Source organism: Vanacampus margaritifer, chromosome 10, assembly GCF_051991255.1.
Source record: "Vanacampus margaritifer isolate UIUO_Vmar chromosome 10, RoL_Vmar_1.0, whole genome shotgun sequence".
NCBI lineage: Eukaryota > Metazoa > Chordata > Actinopteri > Syngnathiformes > Syngnathidae > Vanacampus > Vanacampus margaritifer.
In genome coordinates this window covers 21684873-21704578 of record NC_135441.1, presented here as the reverse complement: position 1 = coordinate 21704578, position 19706 = coordinate 21684873, and the positions used below count along the sequence as shown (strand labels likewise).

The following is a 19706-nucleotide window of genomic DNA, read 5'->3' as shown; positions in this document are numbered from 1 at the left end:
ATTCTGTCCTGGGCGGGTAGAACCACATCTTTTTTGTGTTGCTTTCCATCCACTCACTACATGTTGAAACAGTCGACCCGTGACGGGGGGGAGTGTTTCAACTGTATCCGTGTGGGTGTCAAAGCATTTTGATTTTCCATACTTCAGTGGCCTGTCGTAGCAGTGACATCACAATAATGGTATCAATAATAATGGTTGACTCCATCAGTTACATACGTAAGTAGACCTGTCTGTCCTCATCAAGTAAATGTTCAATGACACTTGGGATCGACTGGCCGAAAGGAATGACTTGAGGATGATCATGACGTGTTTTTTTTCCAAGCTGGTAAAAGCTAAATAATAGGAAGTTGTGGTATTTTCCCTTGTTATTATTTCCCTTCTCTTGCTCCTTCCATTTGTTCTGTGTTGAACTTCCATTTGGTAATTATGTAATTATAATTCTGTAGAGTAAATTTGACTCTAGAGTAAATTTGTCTCTATTTAGAGTGGGACCAAATAGATTTAGTTTTAGAGTAGGCTAAGACTTACACTTGGAAGAGAGTAAAATAAAGACTTGAAGAGAAAAAACAAAGTCACCCAAGGGTTGAGGAACGAACTCACGACCTTGAGTTTGTGAGACTGCCACACTATAACCTGAACTATACCCCTCCCTATTGTTAGCTTATTTCCAAGAAAGTAAATACATCCTTTTTGGTCTCTTGTAGTTAGGAAGATTCCAGCTGACACAAGCAATATACTAAGAACTACAAAGCAGGAGCTGCGTGGCTCATGGAGTAGATTGTCTCCCAAGCTGAAGGACGTGAGTTCCTTCCTTAACCCTTGAGTGACTTTTTTTCCCTTCAATTCATTACTCTCTTCCAAGTGTAAATATTACTCTAAAACGGAGTCTATTTGGTGCCACTCTAAATAGAGTCAAATTTACTCTACAGAATTGACTGTGTGCTGTTTCCTTACCTCCAAGAGGAGAGCAAAAAAGAATGTTTTTGCTCTTGGAGTTAGGAAGATTCCAGCTGACACAAACGATATACTTAAACACAGCAGGAGCTGCGTGGCTCAGAGAGTCGATCGGCTGTCACCGAAACTGAAGGTTTTGAGTTCGTTCCTCAACCCTTTTATATTTGTTTTCGATTCTTTATTTACTCTCTTGCAAGTGTAAATATTACTCTAAAACGGAGTCTATTTGGTCCCACTCTAAATAGAGTCGAATTTACTCTACAGAATTTACTGTGTAAGATATGAAAAATGGATAGAAATGAAAACCACATATTTAAAACCAAGCACGCCAATCAGTAGCAGGAAGACTTGCAGTTAACTGTGGGGGGAGGCTTGACGGATTCCGAGGTGAGGGGATGTGTTCAGCACTGAACAAACAAACCATCGCTTTCCCACTTGCACTCTAATTGCGTGCGGCTGTAATGACGATGCCCGCTCTCCTGAGCAGCCACTATTGTTTGTTAATGATGATGTGCTCGGGAAGAGAAAAGATAAGCTGCACCAGCATTTTGAGAGGGAGATGAAAACCTAGCACGCTCCTGCTCTAATTCCTTCATACAGGGAGTGGTTTTCCTTTTTTTTTTTCTGTAAAGCTACAGCTTTTTTTTTTTTTTTTTTTTTACTTTTGTATTGATTTTTCTCTTTCCCTCTTTTTTTTGGAATGGAACAGCCTTTATAATTATGCACTAGTGCAAATGAGCTTGAATATGTTGAAATAAGATTGGGCACTCTGATCTCTCTCCTGTCACTAGCATTTACTTGTGAAACCCATCCCCATCCCCATCCTCACCCACAACTGTGCTGACCTTGCCTATCCAATGACTCCCCAGCCCCTTTATGCCTCTCTGTACTCCCCCACCGTTCACAGTAAGGGCCATTTACACAACATTGGTTTTAACGCTAAACTGTAAAAAGTTAAACCCACGCAAATGCTGACATAAGAGATTCAAAAGACCGAGATACAGTTTCTTTACAAATCAACATTGCCATGTTTTGAGATATTTTAGTGATTTTTTTTTCAAGGCTGTGTGAGAAAGGGATCTTTTGGACACCGTATATCAAGAACCAAAAGTAAAAACTCTTCTGATGTTGTGTAAACGCACCAGTTTTCCACCAAATGATACCGTTTGTTTTGGTCTGCTGTGATACGTCTCGTATCTTGAAACACTTATCAGGGTCACATTTCAATTGAGATGAGCTGTGAGATGACAAGGTGTAAGCTGCTTTAGCTATGTAAATAGCATAACATCCTACTAGCACTGTCACTATCGAATAGTCGTGAATAATGATGAAAACTGAGCTATATTCTAATGCTAACTCTAATGCTAAATGGAAACCGATACAAATATACTTTTTTTTTATAACTGAATAACTGAATATTTTGTGGATCTTGCAAAATCAGTCAAAATCCAGTAAAACAGCCAGGAGCGAAGGGAGTTGCTTCAGTGAAAATGGCTGGGAATGAACGAGTTAAAATAGATGTTGATTAATTTGATCATCAATTACGTGCCGATTAATTGATTCATTTTGACACCTCTACATCCTATCATAACAAACTGGAATGCAGCGCAAAACAGGAAACAACATTTTCTTCAAGCATGCGACGACAACTGTTGTACCAACATAACAATACTGAAAAGTGGGATAGTTGTGGGACAAGGTGTAAGCTGCTTTAGCTATGTACATAGCATAACATCCTACTAGCACTGTCACTATCGAATAGTCGTGAATAATGATGAAAACTGAGCTATATTCTAATGCTAACTCTAATGCTAAATGGAAACAGATACAAATATACTTTTTTTTTTATAGCAAAATAACTGAATATTCTGTGGATCTTGCAAAATCAGTCAAAATCCAGTAAGACAGCCAGGAGCGAAGGGAGTTGCTTCAGTGAAAATGGCTGGGAATGAACGAGTTAAAATAGTTGTTGATTAATTTGATCATCAATTACGTGCCGATTAATTGATTCATTTTGACACCTCTACATCCTATCATAACAAACTAGAATGCAGCGCAAAACAGGAAACAACATTTTCTTCAAGCATGCGACGACAACTGTTGTACCAACATAACAATACTGAAAAGTGGGATAGTTGTGGGACAAGGTGTAAGCTGCTTTAGCTATGTACATAGCATAACATCCTACTAGCACTGTCACTATCGAATAGTCGTGAATAATGATGAAAACTGAGCTATATTCTAATGCTAACTCTAATGCTAAATGGAAACAGATACAAATATACTTTTTTTTTTATAGCAAAATAACTGAATATTCTGCGGATCTTGCAAAATCCAGTAAAACAGCCAGGAGCGAAGGGAGTTGCTTCAGTGAAAATGGCTGGGAATGAACGAGTTAAAATAGATGTTGATTAATTTGATCATCAATTACGTGCCGATTAATTGATTCATTTTGACACCTCTACATCCTATCATAACAAACTAGAATGCAGCGCAAAACAGGAAACAACATTTTCTTCAAGCATGCGACGACAACTGTTGTACCAACATAACAATACTGAAAAGTGGGATAGTTGTGGGACAAGGTGTAAGCTGCTTTAGCTATGTAAATAGCATAACATCCTACTAGCACTGTGACTATCGAATAGTCGTGAATAATGATGAAAACTGAGCTATATTCTAATGCTAACTCTAATGCTAAATGGAAACAGATACAAATATACTTTTTTTTTATAGCAAAATAACTGAATATTCTGTGGATCTTGCAAAATCCAGTAAAACAGCCAGGAGCGAAGGGAGTTGCTTCAGTGAAAATGGCTGGGAATGAACGAGTTAAAATAGTTGTTGATTAATTTGATCATCAATTACGTGCCGATTAATTGATTCATTTTGACACCTCTACATCCTATCATAACAAACTAGAATGCAGCGCAAAACAGGAAACAACATTTTCTTCAAGCATGCGACGACAACTGTTGTACCAACATAACAATACTGAAAAGTGGGATAGTTCAGGTCAGACATTTTGTGATAAAATGCAGTATCAGTTGGTGGAAACGGTTTAAGTATGCTCTCCCTTCCTTCACTCCTTAAGATTCCACAGAGTTGCACCCTCGGGCTGAAATTGGGTTGGGCGCATTGGGCTTGGTGTATGCTGGCTTCCGCGTCTTGGTAATGGCAGCGTGTGCACGACTCCACGCCATCACGCTGCTGTTATCGGAGCATATATGTGCATTCGCAATGCATCACCTCTTTCTGCATGACTGCATGGAAATGGATATAGCAACTAGTCTAGTATGTAGTACGTTAAATCTGTGCGTGAGTGTGAGTGCACAGGCTCAAATGAGTGCATGCTTGTATAATGCTGTGTATTTAACTGATTGTGTGCCAAGCGGTGAGTAAACCAGTGTGTGTTTGAACCAACAGGAAGCTCCTTATGTGATGTACAAGAAAAATTATATGCATCTGGAGGGGAATGACAGATATGAAGGCTACTGCGTCGATTTAGCATCTGAGATTGCCAAACATGTTGGAATTAAGTACAAACTGTCTATAGTAATGGATGGGAAGTATGGAGCCCGAGACCCCGAGACCAAGGCATGGAACGGGATGGTGGGTGAACTGGTCTATGGGGTGAGTACTGGGAGCCTCGTTTTTCACTGATTACATGACAGTTTGCAAGGAACTTCAACATGAGAGGAGATCTCATTTTTCTGTCTTAAGCTTATCACCAACAACTCATCGGCTATTGCCCGCTACAAAGTCGTAATGCCGTCCGCGGTGCTCAGCCTTGAGGGGATTTTGTCCACCGCAGTCTCAAGCATGGGAGGGTTGGTGATGATCTTGAGACGGAGAAAATGAAATCATTTCTTAGTGCTGTTCACTGCAATTATTCGGTCTTGCTTAGCCTACAAATCTCCCTTTCTTGCAGGCGAAAGCAAGGTAAGTACATGAAAACAATGAGTCCATATGGCAACCACTGTGTAATCACTTCAATGAGAGATGGATTGTGTCCCTTTGAAGTAACTGTGTAATTGTGTTCAGTGTTTGATGTGTATGATGAATATGCCACATTGTAAATTCACAGCTGACAAAATCAACAGTTAAATGGCGGCTCGCGGTTAGAGACAACAAGATCCATATGTGTTGTACTCTATAAAGGTTGAGGCTCGCACATTAGAAAGGGTCACGCCATGTTTCAAGTCTGACGGAGCTCAGGCTCTTGCGACGCCAACACTACCTTGAACGTCTGTCTGCGAGCCTTTGTAAAAGTTGAATTGAAGCCCAATACAAAACGCACAAAGGGTTTAGCTTCCTCATCTGTTCAATTTCCCAACCATCAGCCTGCTAGATTGCATGGCTCGATGTGCGATGGCCTCCAAATTATCTCTCAAATGGGGAAACTCCTCCTCCCGCTGGAAGCGAAAAATAAATCTTTCACAACACCATCAAGTCTTTACCAGCCCATAATTTTACAGCAGGTGGGCCGAGACTAATAGTTGTGTACATTTTGACCTTTTGACCGTTAAATTAATTTGATTTTAGTTGTCTTTTAAAGGTTAGGCCTGAGGCTGCTATTGCTTTGTTTCCCCGGCCATTGATTGAGGGCTGCTTACGCCTGCACAAGGATTAAATGGTTATAGCCCTTCACAAAGGTGTGTTGACAGGGGAAAGAAAACAATGGTATTTATTGGGTCTATTTGTGCTCCTCCGCAGTTGACCTTGTAAACATTTTCAGTCTGCCACAAGCTAACGTTTTGTCAATTTCCAAAGCAAAAATCCGCTCTGCACACTACTAGGACTAAACAGACTATGAAAAAGTGCTTTTTCTACTTAGAAATTGTGTCAAATAAAAGGAAAGCTACTTTAGAATTTAGAGGATGTCGTAAGACTTACCATTTTTATTTGTAACCGAAAACAAATCATTAAAACTGTTGCCGTTAAAATAAGAACTAGCATTTTACTTCTACTGCTTATATATATACTGATGTATTTCAGTATTGGTAACTCCTATTCCCAAAATTCTATTCTAAATTAGGTCACCATACCAGCCATTTTTAGTTGAAGTATTAGCAGCATTAGCTATGTGCGTTGGTTTGCTTCAATATGGTAAGCGTTAACGGTAAGATAGCTTCTATAGGTTATACCACTGATCAAATGTGCTCAGAGACATTAGCAAAACTCTTAGAATGTCAAGTTAGCATGATTCCAATGTCACTAGACTAAAACAATTATTTTATATCACTATCTGCCATGTAGCTAGTGAGCTCTTATTGGGAGTTAGAAGTAATAAAAATGAAGGCTAAGGCAATGTACACACGTAGCCGGGTTTTTTTTGCAAACGGGAGATATTTTTTTTGTGGCTTGCCCTGTCATCCACACGTCTGCGGGGATTTATTTTTTTCATTACAAACGAAGGTTTCTAAAAACTCCGGCCAAAGTGAAGATTTGCGTATTTCTCCGGCTCCGCGGTTGCGTGTGTCCGTCGGTAAACGAAGTTTTACATCGTCCTCTACACACGTCACTCAATCACATACCTCAAATTGTTAAAGAAAAAGAAAAAAAAAAAAGGTGCTGTGGATTCGCTTCCCCACAGGGGAGACCATGTTTGTATATGTGTGTGTGGTGAGTGAGTAAGAAAAAAAGCATTTTTTTGCCTTTTTTTTTTTACTTTTAAATTCATAGGCCATGGAAAAGTATTCCAGTGTGTTTTGCAGCGTGCCTCAAGATATCGGTTCTCTTTCTTCAATTTTTTATTTGATAAATGATATAAATGACATCTCTCCTTGACTTACAAGTTTTCAGCTGCAGCGATTCATATGTACACACTTGACATTCTATGCAGGTCATAACTAATGGTTACTGTGCATGTTCCTGTTTCCAGAGAGCAGATATAGCTGTTGCGCCTCTCACCATTACTCTGGTTCGAGAGGAAGTGATAGACTTTTCCAAGCCATTTATGAGTTTGGGCATCTCCATTATGATAAAGAAGCCTCAAAAGTCCAAGCCTGGCGTTTTCTCCTTCCTGGACCCACTGGCCTATGAGATCTGGATGTGTATAGTGTTTGCCTATATTGGGGTGAGCGTGGTTCTGTTCCTGGTCAGTCGGTTCAGTCCTTATGAGTGGAACCTTGACGAACAGGACGAGACCAAAGACCTTCAGATGCCCCCTGATCCTCCCAATGACTTTGGGATCTTCAATTCTCTCTGGTTCTCTTTGGGCGCCTTCATGCAGCAGGGCTGTGATATCTCCCCAAGGTGGGTCAGTGGATCAAAAGATCAAATGAAAGGTTTAGTAATGATGGGATGTGTACAGATGCCAGGCATCTTTTTTACTTTTTGTATTTTCTTAGGTGGCAGTTAATTTAAGCTAAACCCAAATCACTGGGAGAGTTCAAATGTACAGTATGAAAATGATTAACCAACCTTTAACCAAGGTACGATGACTACGTTTACATGCAGGCAATAAAATAAGCCTTTTAAAACTTTAGTAAGGCCACGTAAACACGCGCAATAACACGAATATGCTCTTATTTGGGTTTTAAAAACCTGAATAAGACCCCTGGGTTACTCCTTTCATAACCGAAATTCTTGCCCATATAAATTTCGGAATACCTCGATTGAACGGAGCATTGTTTTTCGCTATTTTCTTCTTCGTCTTCTTTTCTTCTTCTTCGTTTATTTGATTCGCAGGGAACTTGGTCTATGTAGTCACGACTTGTATGCGCAGCTCCGTCCTACTCGCTAAAGGAGCGTCCCCTTGAACGCATCGATTTCTCAGCTTCACGTTGTTTGTGCCTATATACGCTTACGGTAAATACAAGTATAAAATTCCGTGCTTCTGGAGTGTAACCCTCAAGACGTTGCCAACAAACATGACGCTCGCAGCAGAGAACCACATTTCTGGAGCAAGGAGGAAAACGGCTACTTTATTTAGCGTGGTGAGTGACTTAAATATGCTTTTTATTGAAAGTAAAGTAAGTTCAAAGCGGAAATGACGTTATTTACGTAATGACGTTGTTCGCGCGTCGCGGTCCGAACAGGTTATTCCAATTGAGCATAAATGAGCATGTAAACGGGAGTAACTCTTTCCGCCACGCATGTAAACGTGTTACCTCGATTGTTTCAGAAACCGGAATTCTGATCTAAACCCGAATATTGACTGCATGTGAATGTAGTCAATATGGACATGATAGTCCGCATGTGTTAATTTTTTTTTTTTTCTATTAGGTCTCTCTCAGGCCGTATAGTCGGTGGTGTGTGGTGGTTCTTCACCCTCATCATCATCTCATCCTACACAGCCAACCTGGCTGCCTTCTTGACAGTGGAAAGGATGGTCTCTCCTATAGAGAGCGCTGAAGATCTGGCAAAGCAGACAGAGATAGCATATGGCACTCTGGACTCAGGTTCCACAAAAGAGTTTTTTAGGGTGAGTAGTTCTTTTGCTACTTCTCAGACAAAGCACATTGTTACGTTGCGCATCAAGGCTCGTTGAATCATAAAAACGCTTGTGCGTGGAATGCCATTGATGAAGTGCTTTTTCAGCTTTTCCAAGTGCAGAAATCTTGACCCGCACAGGGAGGCATGCTGACAGAGAAGCTGTTCTCGAACTCTTTTGACATGAAATGTGAAATTTATGCGGCACTACTGCAGTGTGCAACCTTGAGGTAGCGGGCCTGTCAGCAGAACGTGTGATAACAACATGGAAGACTCTGAGGTGATAAAAGCAGGAGGCTAATCAAGAGCCTACATCAGACTCAAACTCGGAGGGGTCAGCTCGTGAAATATAATTAGTTAGCTGGCCACGGCTGGCAAATTGGACATGATGAAGAAGAATTCTGGAGGTCAGCGGCCTGAAGAAGCCTTCAGATGGGATGGGCAATATGTGCGTCGGCTAAATGGACCATAAGGGCAATTAAGTGAACAAAAACCTGAATCTACATTAGCCTCTAAAAGCAGACCACATGATCACTAAGCAATGGCTCTTGCAGCAGTTCTTTTTTTTCAAGTTTCTGCTGTTTGCTGACAGCAACATCGCTTCAGATATCTTTTGAATTAGGAGCGATGAAAGGAGAGGTAGTAATGAAACAGCCTTCTGACTGCTCAAAAGAAAATATTCATTTTCTTCTCACATAAAGGACAACTTACTTTTGTGTAAAACACTAAAAGGACATTTCTAAAATGATGTTTCTTACAAAGAAATGCCTTGCAAAAACATGCACAGAATGTGAATGCGGCAACTCTCAAAAGAAATCTTCCCAATGGCTGCTCCTTTCATCCAAGATGCTGCACCTATATATGGTGTATGTTTTATATCTAAAAGATGACGGATGCCAATTATAGATTAGGTTCCCAACCTGACAATGGCGGCACAGCAGCCTCTTGGAATATCTGAGAAGTGGCCGCCAAGTGACGGCTTTCCCGGCTTCTGTGGAATGGGTGTCCTACTTACAACCCGGCGTTCAAACAGAAAATGACATGTGTGAACTGCTATTCTGAGTGACTTTTAATTAAAGCTGTAGAGGCTTGACATGAAAAAAAAAAACCATCTGCATTAATGAGATCCATACGGCATCACCCAGCTGGAAATATCAGTGTCTCAAACTAATCATATGATGCCAAGTCTAAGAGATTCTGTGCTTGAATTTTTTATGATTTCACCTGTCTTTATAACAAGTTGAGGTAGCTCACACATAGTGTGTATAAGATACACAAACAACAAGATGAAGGGAACTTGTGTGTACTTTATAGACCCCAGGAAGAATAGTCTCTGTACTAGTAGAGACTATTCTTCCAGGGGACCCTTAATAAACAAACAAATATTCACAAAGGAAGACAGTCGATCTCCCAAAATAGTTCAACTACTGTAATACAAACTGACAAGAGTAGCTAGTCTACTCAGCAGTTAACTTTGTTCTTAATTTTTAAAAGGCCTACTTTCCTTACCTCCCTTGCTCTGTCCTTTCCTTTCACCAACATCTAACATGAAACGCGAATGTCATCTAGTGACAGAAAAATATTGTGTTCTATTGCTATAAAAACATGAAACCTACCAAAAGAAAGATTAAAGTATTTTCTTTCATCAGTAAAAAAAAAAAGTATAGTTCTATCTGTTTCAGTTTTGCAGCAATTAGCATTAGAATATAGCTAAGTTTCATCATTATTCACAAATCAATTTAGAATTCAGAGTAATGGAGGGTTTTTTCAACATGGTCCTTGTTCATTTCCTATGCTCTACTGCCACCTGCTGGCCGTTTGTCTAATAACTACCATTTCTTCAACCGTTCTTTGCAGTTAAGAGGCTGCATCAAAGCCTACTGTATGCTCTAGCATTAAAAAACAAACAAACATAAAAACATACAAATACGTCTTTGGGACACACAAAAATTTTAAATAGAATGTATTTATACGTTTTTCGGGAGCAAATGAGTTAAAATGCCTCCGATCAACCCGCCTAAAAGTGCAGCTTTTCTTGTAGACTTTTCACGTCATTGTTGTAGTCATAACTTACAGCACAAGCCATGAGAGCTTCCACAGCATCAGAAGGATATCACTGTTCAAATATATGAGTCTTTTCAAGGCTTTTCACTTCCCCTTTCAAAAATATTTTTTTTTTTCAGATGAGCTTTACAGGCTATAGGTCACTTTAATAGTTGAATTTTTTTTTTTTTTTAAAGGATTTGTCTGGCTCTCATTTTTTGATATCACAAAAAATGTTCCGTTTTATGCTGTAGTCAGATTGACAGATATCTGTCTAATTCAAAAATGATTTTTCTTTATAACCGGGTTTGGAAAAGGTCTAATGACTTACGATCTGAGGATGTGTAAGTCCATTTGTGTTTTTTTTCCTCATTGGTCTTCTATGAATCATATCCAAATTGCCACATGGGAGCAAAAAAATCAGACTTGAGTCACCTGAACCATGTAATGTAACTCCCGCTTTGATGAGCCCATCACAAAGCTTGGTTTCGTTGTGTTTTGAATTGCACATCAAAATGGAAGATGGGGCATAATAGTGGGTTCAATGATATATTATAGCTTGTGTTTAATTATGTGAAAAAATAGGAAGAGCCCATCAGAGACCCTTCATGCACCTCATTTAACAGCATGACCATAAAAAAGAGGGATAATGACTGACGTGAATAAGCCCCGAGCCTCGTTTGCCCCTCAAATAATTTAACATTAACATCTCAACGGCAAAAGGCATGCATCTTTACTCATGCAGGTGTGATGAAGATGGAACAACAGCTTGTGCGCAGTCACCAACGCATTTTTGCTCAGCATAAAAATCAATTTCACGTCTCAGCTATTGTGACGCAGACATTAGAGCTTCTGCATGGTCCAACACAAGGTTTAATGAGTAGATTTTCTAAGCGGAGCCGACCTGCTTCTGGCCCAGAGTTGCATGAAGAGGAGACAATTTATTCCAGGAATCCGGAGGCTGCTCTGCAATCACGTCGGCGCTTTGTAACACAACTCCCTGAGCCCTTGTCACGTTGTGTTTCAGGAGAGTATTGACTGATGGAGCTTCTATAAAGATTACAGCTTGTTTGCATATAAGAGGGAGCTATCGAAAGTAATGATAGACGACTGTGAGATAGGCGTAGCTTCTGGCAAAGCTTTATCCTCAGAGAGCATCGCTTCAGGGACAAACTTCAAAGATGTGTCAATCGGAGTTGGAGACGTAGCATGACACAAGTGCACCCTTCAGAGCGTCAACTTTTATTCCTTGGGACAACGGTAGTCCATCCGGAATATTGAAAGAAAGCGGCGGTATGGCCGCAATGCGAATGAAAGAGTAGACCATTTTGAGGGGAGGATTGTGAAGGGAGAACTTAGAACTTAGTGGCATTAGGGTGAAGCCAGAATAAAAGTAGGCCGGCATGCCAAGGGAAGAATATATATATATTTTTTTAAAAAAACAGCCTACAATCCAAATGAAAATGCTTTGTAACTTAAAAACAACCAATGAAAGTGTCATTTAGACTAGACAGGGCAGTCGCTTTTTTGACTGGGCACTTAAATAACTTCCAAATTTATATTCAGGCTCCTAGGACATCTTGGACCAGGAAAATTATTTAAAAAAAATATACAACTACCAGTGATCTCTTCGTGGACATATCGCAAAGTCTGAACATAGGGCAGGGAGCTCTTGGTTCATATAAAGAGCCTCAGATACAGTACGTTTTAGTCTCTAAAGAATAATCATTAGCCTAACTTAAGTTAACTCATTCACTCCTATCCATTTTCACTGAAGCAATCCCCTTCGCTCCCGGCCGTTTTACTGGATTTTGACTGATTTTGCAAGGCCCACAGAATATTGTGTTCTATTGCTATAAAAAACATGGAACCAACCAAAAGAAAGATCATTAGAGTCTCTTCATTCAACAGGAAAAAATAAATAAATTTTCTGTCTGTTTCCATTTAGTAGCAATCAGTATTAGAATATAACTAAGTTTCATCATTATTCACAAATCTGTTTAAAACACTGGGGAAGAGAGCCCTTTTGCAACATGGCCCTGGTTGATCTCTTATACTCTACTGCCACCTGCTGGTCATTTTTGTAATAACTACAATTGCTCTAAGCGTTCTCTTCAGCTCAGAGGGTGCATTAAAGCCTTCCATATGCTATAACATACTATTTTAAAACGTATAAAAACGTTTTTGGGACTATGGCAAAATTTACTATAGAAAGTTTTGATACATTTTTGGGAGCAAATGATTACAAATGAACACGCCTGAGGTTGAACAATTCTGAATGTGACCAAAGGTAAAATTAAGACTCAGCACTTTATTGTTTTTACGTACGTGTCTGGTGAGTGGATAAAAATGTCGACACTATTGTGTTTTAATGGAGAAAGTTTTCCCCTCTCTTATTGTACCACAACACTTTCATGAATCACTGTGTATTTCTAAATTACTCCCACTGCTCTGAGAGAGGCATTTTTGGCAGCAATTAGTTTACCACATCATCCTAAAAGTCAATCCTGTTTGCGGCTTGTTACTCGTGTCCCCAAGTTGGCAAAATAATGCATTCATGAATAGGATAAATAAGAAAACAACTGTGAAGACATACTCGGCTCGCATCTGCTTTGGGACAAAACTTATTTTCTGCCTGCAGTACAAAATCAAGTCTTTTGCTATATGTAAATTATGACTTTAATACGGTACAGAGGACATTAGCCAGCAGTTTACTCAATAGCTTCAAGATGTGGGCACTCACTGCTGATTGGCTTGTAGCTAAGTATGTTTCAACCTGACAATCGGAACATATTTGTGGAATATACATTGGTACATTTTAAAGAGGATTTGAGTTTCTTAAGGTATAGCAATAACACATTTAGCCCATTGTTGATTTAGAATAGAGATAGACTGATATGAGTTTTTTTCAGGGCCCATACCGATGCAGATCATTACAAGGAGGCCGATTATTTATCTTTGAAGCCGATATTCATTTTCAGTAAAAAAAAAAGAAAAAAAAAAGGGGGGGTCGGGGGGATTGGCATAAAAAACGTTTAAAAAAACTAATACCAATCTTGACTTTGTTGTAATGTCTTAAAGCATTATTGCTTACTGAACAATTTTTATGAGTTTTCAAAATGTAGAAGTTTAAAAAATAATAATGATAATAAATTAAAAATATATATTTTTAGAAAAGGAGCTCTCAAGGTTATCAGTACGTCTTAAAAGGTTAAATGGAAACTTAAAGAAGCAAATACCATTAAAAATCCTGAAATCTTAAACTTTCACATTTCTTTGTTTTGATGTCGAACAAAACCAAAAGGTTCAGAAGGTTCCCATGGTCAGCAGCATCTCTTATCAAGTTAACTGAAAATTTAAATAAATAGTTTCTTGAAATTAAAATCGTTTTAGCTTAACATTTTATCAGCTGTCAGATTTGGGGGGAAAAAAGGCCGATACCAATATTCGTCAAAATGCCCAATATCGTCTCTCCTTAATTTAGAAATTCATAATCAAACACGTCTGGGTACTCTCCTTGTACTGTTCTCTCCGTTTGATTCTCTTTTGAACGGACCTGTTGAGACTTTAGTTGCCGTTGCAATCAGCCTATTTAGATTTTGGTCGCGCCGCTTCCCCCGCCTCCGATATTGATGAATTGACTTCATAAAGCACTGAGACAGCACCCTCCGTCGTCAGTAATCAATGCCCAGATCCATTCTTTTCTCTTCATTTGAGGAGGCGTCGGCGCTTTTCTGCAGCCGAGCAGATGAGCCTGCTGCACTCTTTGGGGAAATCGTCCTCTAAACTGCCGTCCTTTCCATGCTGTTTGACACATGTAAATTATATGCGCGTGCGACCAGATTGTCAGCAAAAACATCACAACCAACTCCAATTCCTCCTCCCATCCATCATATTTGCATTTAACCACAGTAGCCAATGTCCCGACTTGAAGCATTTTCATCTTTGCGGGGGAACATTCATCAGGCAGGCTTTTTTAATTTGTGTTATGCTGCTGTCTCATCTCGTCCTCACCCTTGGCCTGATGCTCGATGACAAATGCCTATGAACAAATTGTATGTTGCGCCGAGACAGTAAAGCACTATCCTCGGGTCAAGGTTAATGCATTTGTTTATTAATAGAGATGCATTAGAGATGAATATGTTGTTGTTAAGGAGGCTTTTTTTTGGGACGCTGATGAGTCTGGTCTGGATGGCACATGGTGACAAAGCTCAGTACGCATGCTAAATCATTCTACTTTGCATTATATTCAACTTCATTATCTGAGATTTACAGAACCAATTCTTTTCACGCTGGGCTAATGACTTTTTAACTCAGATCAGAATAACGATTAACATCATGATTATTTTTATTATTTTTTTGTCTTTGCCTTTCGCCAGATTGTGTAGTTTACAGTGCATAAGGCTAAATATTTGTATGTTGTATATACGGAGGCAGAAGAGAATACCAAGTAAGGCAATTAAAGCAACATCACTTTTTTTTGTTTTGTTTCTTACATTAATCATCCTTGAAACATTTTAGTCATTTGGCATGACTGAATACAAAAAAAAAAAGACTACCTTTGTTAGTAAAAGTTCTCAAACTTTTTTCTTGAGTTTTTGACAACCGTTCTAACTAATACCAATTACATATGATGAAATACTGTACACCGCATTTAGTATTGAAGACAACTTGAAACAAGTTATGCAGTGCATAAATGAACCACTTTTCCAGACAGAAGCACATTTCCCATTCTTATAACCAATCAATATTTAAAGGTCAGGGAGAATGAAACATCCCCAGTGTGGCACATTCTAGTTTCATCTAATTAGAAAAACAAGTTTTGTCCAAAACTACTATAATCACCCAAATTGGGCTAGTTTAAAATCTCAAAAAGCTGCAGTAGCAGCTATATCATCTTTTTTTAATTTTTTTTTTGTCATGTAACCAACTCTCACCATAGCACCACTGACCTCTTATATAACCATTATTTGAGTTTCTTCCGGTTGCTGTGCAGTACAGCTTCTCAACCGAAGTGACATAATCCCCAGGGGATGCAAGCTATTGATTTGACTCATCCGTTGGGTTTGCCTTGTTATCTGCAGATTAAAGCTCTTAAAGTTGGTATTATTATTTTTTGGATTGATTGATTATAAAAGTGACACTGGAGCTTTTCAACAGACAACATGCATTTGTTGTAACTTACATGGGGGTTTAGTTTTGGCTTCATGATTAGAAAAAAAAGTGCATTTTGTCCTTTCTTTGAAAGCTTGTCCACACTACACCCTTAACCCCTGGGCGTTTTTATAGTTTGATTCAATTCTTGTAATTTTTGCCAAAATCTGGCATTTCCTTTGAAGTGTGATAACTTAGTCATTTATGAATATTTTTTTCACTTTCAACCGTTCAAAATGTTCACTGGCATCAGACCTATCTACACATATATATTTTTTTTTCTCCTTTTTTTTAATGCCCCCTACGGACAATAATAGCAGTATTATGCTAATAGCAAGACTAACTATGGTGTATATATATATATATATATATATATATATATATATATATATATATATATATATATATAAAATAAAAGAATAATTTATATATTTCATATGACATAGTTAGAGGCTCAAACAAGTCCATAAGTCATAACAATATAATTTTGTATTCATTTATTAGCCTTTCCCGCCACCTAGTGGATTTTTGTGTTAACACTCTAAACACACAAATTCCTCTATTTTCATGTTTATGACTCGTCAAAGAAGCGATTGCATCAGTAATCACGGAAAATGCATTATAACACATCAGGTTTACAGCATATCAAAAACTGTGATTTATAATGGGAGTCAATGAGCCAAAATCGGGCATTATTACAACAACTTCGTGTGAATCTCTCCCTCCTGTTTGCTAATAATTATAAATTACAGCATGGCGCCATTTTGAACTTCTACATTTCTAAACAATCCTGGTAAAATGTCAGATCCCTAGTGTATTTTTTTCAAATGCTTTTTCTTTGATGAAAAACAGAAAAAAAGCCAGAAAATGGACAAATAACGCCCAGGGGTTAAAGCATTTAATTGATTGATTGTCAGTTCTTGAAAATGATCCAATTATTTCTGTCTTGAATTTACTGTACAGTACATATATTTATCAACTGCATATAGTGAGCAGTACACACAGTAAGGTACGGTATTCCCATTCAGGAAACTTGCTCATGAGCAGCCATGTGACAGCATCTGTTCAAAGTGTGAAACACCTTATGCCAAAATAAATCCAGCACTATTGCATAATTTATTTGATGCTTATTATAGATAGTGCTCGACTCACCCAGATTTTGCCGGCTGGCTAATCCTGACCCAAGGCACTTGGAATATGCTCATCTGAGTAAATATGTGATGGGCTGCCTGGTGAATGAGTAACCAAGCTTTCTCCTACGCTCGCATTACTTCTTCCACAGTCAGGATGAATTCAATTCATACATTTAGAAAACTTGCAAAGTCTGTAAACTGTTTGCATGACTAGTCATTTTCTATGTGGAAATAGGGTGACTAGATTATCAAAACTAAAAACCGAGGTACAAAAATGTCACAGAAAATCAAATATACCATAGATTCTGACCAGAAAGTATTTATAACAAATTGTATCGCTATTTAATCTGGTGACCGGTGGTTGTGTTATTGTGATTTTTATTCTCCACACTTTTTTGCCATGTAACAACTCCCCCACATAATACTTCCGATTTACACCGTTCACTTGCTTCAAAAAAATTCACGCCTTACAATATTTGCACAATTTCATGTTAAATATCAACAGACATTGTAAAGTGCATTGTCCAGTAACCAGGAGGTCGCGGGTTCAAATCCCACCTTCGACATTGCAAATATATCCATGGCCATATTATGCTAAGTGATATACATGTATACCAACTGACTATCATATCAGAATATGCATTATAATTTCACTGAAATAATTAATGCATTTTCCTTTTTTTATTTATCATCAACTACAATTCATAATTAGTCACTCAGGTAATTTATCTTTCAATTTACTTTATAAGCATTTCACAAGCATTCCACATGCATTCAGCTTTCACCATTCCTACGCAATTTCTGCAGAAATTGCACTTTTTCTAGTTGATTTAGCTCATGCTAAACTCTATCTTTGTTGACAGTTCAACAGCACAAAACAAGTCAATACACTCACTTAGCAAACCTTTATTGCTAGCCGGCCTCAATTTGTAACATTGGAAATTTTTCACCAGAAAAAGTCAGCTTGTGTTGGGTCTGACTGGAGACTGCAGCATTTTGCTAGTAGGATTATATTTCCGATTATTCTTGGACACGGAAACAGGAAGTAGTTCTAGTTCTGGTATGGTGAAAACATCGCTATGACAACTACAGTATGTGGTTGACATGCACCTTGCCCAAACAATTGGCTTGGCTTGAGTGGACTAAAAAAAATAATAAACAAGACACCAAGACGGGTTCTGCATAATTAGAGGGACAAAACAATGGGGCTGGCAAAATCCGCCGGGTCACGGGACACAAGGCTCACAATCGGGACATCTGGTCACCCTATGTAAAACTCGGGTAAACTAAAATAGCAACAAGTCGTTGAGGTATTAAAACAAGGGGAATGGATTTTGTAAATTCTTGCGCTTTGTGATCTTGCTAAAAATCCAACAGCAGATTTTTCAGAAGTATTTCAAGATATCACAGTGGTTTTAAAGGATGTCTTTTGATACTTCTTAATGCTATTTTCAACAGAGTGATCATGAAGCTCAAAATGCTACCAAATCCATTACAGCACATAAATAATGACGTTTGTGTTTCTGAACCTCGTTCTTCTCTTGTGTTCTTTTCCGCACAGCGATCCAAAATTGCCGTATACGAGAAGATGTGGTCATACATGAAATCGGCCGAGCCCTCGGTGTTTGTTAAGACCACACCCGATGGCGTGGCCCGGGTACGAAAGTCAAAGGGCAAGTTTGCCTTTCTCCTCGAGTCCACCATGAACGAGTACATAGAGCAGCGGAAGCCCTGCGACACCATGAAAGTGGGCGGGAACCTGGACTCCAAAGGCTACGGAGTGGCGACGCCCAAAGGCTCAGCATTAAGGTGGGTGGAATAATATAACAATATCCTCCATGTTGTTATAGTATTCCACCTACCCTGATGTCCCCCCTATTGTCATTCTCTTCTCATCCTCTCCTTGTTTTTTTATGGACGCAGAGGTAACGGTAGTATGCTTTTTCGATGACCTTGGATACAAAGGTTTCATGCCATCATTTTCTTTTCAAGGATTTTTCTACATGTGCCAGCAGGGTTGTTATTTTAACCAAACCCATAAAGATAGAGTTAAAGCTAAGAATCATTCCATGTCTCTTGATGTCATCCCGTTGCTCTTCACCCCTCCCCCCCCCCATCTCTCCTTCCGTCCTACCTGACTGTTGTGTTGTCACTTTTAATTTAACGCTTCGATGGTTTTTCAATTTAGCCTTTTAAAAGCTGTGCTGTCACTTGTGACAAATGTTAATTGCATGATGTTTGTTGTTGTTACTTCTCTTCTCAATGACAAGTGTCCCCATCCCGCACACTTCAGTTCTAAACTACGTAACCCCCTCTTGCCACCTTTTCCAAGATTTAACACTGTCTTTACCTTAAGTGAGCCTCTCTTATCTCTCCGCATTCCTGAAATTCTTAAACCGCAATTTGTCCTTTTCCCAGAACATTCTGATTAACAGATGATTTGCGTAAGCCCCTGCTACAGTGGTAGCCTCTCTACCCTGACCTGATCATAATGCTTGGCACACCCATTACTTTGCATTAGATTTCTCACGGACCTGTGCATTTTCTTACAAGTTATGTTTTATCGTTTCAAGAAATGCTGTTAACCTGGCAGTTTTAAAACTGAATGAGCAAGGCCTCTTGGACAAATTGAAAAACAAATGGTGGTACGACAAGGGAGAGTGCGGCAGCGGGGGAGGTGACTCCAAGGTCAGCCTCGATGTCACCACAATCGGGTACTACAGTGCAGAGTAATCGGCAAGGCTGTTATAGCAACCCAACCAGAACAGAACCAAATGTCCGCTCCCGGCAACCTGCTGCTGCCCTACGGCACATCACCAAATTGACTGATGGTCCGACCAGACTGTTTAACACCTCAGCTCAAACAAAGGAGCCCTGCTTAGCAAACAAGAGATTAGTGACAACAAGCGCACATGAATCAATTTATGACGTGAATAAGCTGCCCTGCAGTTATGAAAGTTTGGCGGGCTTTGTTCATGCTTACAA

At 39.1% G+C, this 19706-nt stretch overlaps 1 protein-coding gene across 7 annotated transcripts in view; it reads left to right on the top strand.

Annotated features, from left to right (window-relative positions):
- Positions 1–19706, top strand: part of LOC144058818 (glutamate receptor 3-like) — a 114755-nt gene that overhangs the window by 84378 nt on the left and 10671 nt on the right. For 3 of the 7 annotated variants that reach the window (XR_013295488.1, XM_077577377.1, XM_077577380.1), the window contains exons 10-14: positions 4381–4587; positions 6839–7212; positions 8185–8383; positions 18283–18530; positions 19295–19409. Coding sequence is in view for 6 of the 7 variants with exons in the window: in XM_077577377.1 (XP_077433503.1) it covers positions 4381–4587; positions 6839–7212; positions 8185–8383; positions 18283–18530; positions 19295–19409 (1143 nt within the window). In the remaining variant the exon portion in view is untranslated. Of the gene's footprint in view, positions 1–4380; positions 4588–6838; positions 7213–8184; positions 8384–18282; positions 18531–19294; positions 19436–19706 lie in introns of all 7 variants that reach the window. The other 4 variants (XM_077577379.1, XM_077577381.1, XM_077577376.1 and 1 more) reach the window with 2 other exon arrangements.